Source organism: Tarenaya hassleriana, unplaced genomic scaffold (assembly GCF_000463585.1).
Source record: "Tarenaya hassleriana unplaced genomic scaffold, ASM46358v1 Cleome2306, whole genome shotgun sequence".
Taxonomy (NCBI): Eukaryota; Viridiplantae; Streptophyta; class Magnoliopsida; order Brassicales; family Cleomaceae; genus Tarenaya; species Tarenaya hassleriana.
In genome coordinates, this window is record NW_010965633.1 from 1 (window position 1) to 1183 (window position 1183).

At 37.3% G+C, this 1183-nt stretch overlaps 1 protein-coding gene across 1 annotated transcript; it reads right to left on the reverse strand.

The window, feature by feature from the left end:
- Positions 1-27: 27 nt before the first annotated feature.
- LOC104815441 lies at positions 28-1177 on the reverse strand (the record flags this gene model as incomplete). Its single annotated transcript, XM_010543820.1, has 4 exons — positions 1080-1177; positions 631-693; positions 444-536; positions 28-189 (listed from the first exon to the last, which is right to left on the reverse strand). Coding segments are annotated over exons 1-4 (411 nt in total), but the record flags the coding sequence as incomplete, so codon positions are not given.
- Positions 1178-1183: the final 6 nt, after the last annotated feature.

Sequence of the window (1183 nt, forward strand, 5' to 3'; positions counted from 1 at the left end):
TAGAGCACTGTAAATGACACACTATACCTGGAAAATGAATGTAGTGGCAATAGTACGCATTGCCCATTTCACAAATTGGGCAACACTAGCATCGACACCTCCATCTGCTGAAATCACAAATTTCCTCACCGTCCAGAATCCTAAAGCAGCTCCCGCTATGACAATTCCCACAAAGACGAGTACTGCAACCTGCAAAAGTTATTAGTTTTGGCTTGCCCATCAATCTCTTGCAATTTGCAATTCTTTCACATGATTCAGTATCTACTACATTTTCTCCTCTACAAAAATGAACAGGCAACCTCTGTTTCGTATCTACCGAGGGAACTATGGGATACGTAACAAACTCGTGATGGATATTTTTTCTTAAACAGAGCCTCATACTTGTTAGAAAAGCGGGGAAAGAATTTCAAAACATCAATGACAGAAACGAGATGATGTCTTACCGGATTGTACATGTCCTCGCTCAGCCCAAAATTGACCAGAATCATGTTCACCATCACAGAGAACTGATGTAGGATAAAAGATCCAGCCCCCAACTGTAACAAGAGTTGAAAGTCAGAACTTTGAATAATAAAGTAAAAAAGGAAAGAAAAATAAACTTAGGAGACACTAATGGAAAATCATACTCACCACTGATCCATATAATGTAAGATACAAGAAGTTTTTTCTTCCAGTAGGCAATAACTTCATGCCCTGAAAAAGAATTTGAAATGAACATTAGTTCAAAACAGATCGTATGAGATCAAATAGGAAGCGACAAGCAAGGAAATTTTGGAAAGTGAAATTACAGTTGTTTGAGATCATAATATGCTAAATCGAATAAACTGAAACGACATCATTCATGTATCCTGGAAAGGGAGATAATGCCCCAAACTCAACTGATGTCCTAGAATAACTCATGAGCTCTTTTTTCTTGTCTCTTTAATCTCATAAATTTCTCGGCATCAAATTTGCGTAATCCAGTAAAGGATTAAATTCTTCAAGATTTCATGTTTCTCTTCTTAAGATGTCCTCTCTTTCTACGTACAAAGATCACAAAGAAAAATCAAAACTTTTGGTAGACTTAAGGTAAAAATTACCTGGAAAAGGAGAATTAGAATGACCAGGAAAACACCGACAGCCATCGAACTACTATAGTAAAAAGGAAGCCAACTGCTGACGATTGGCGCCATCAAAAGCAAGA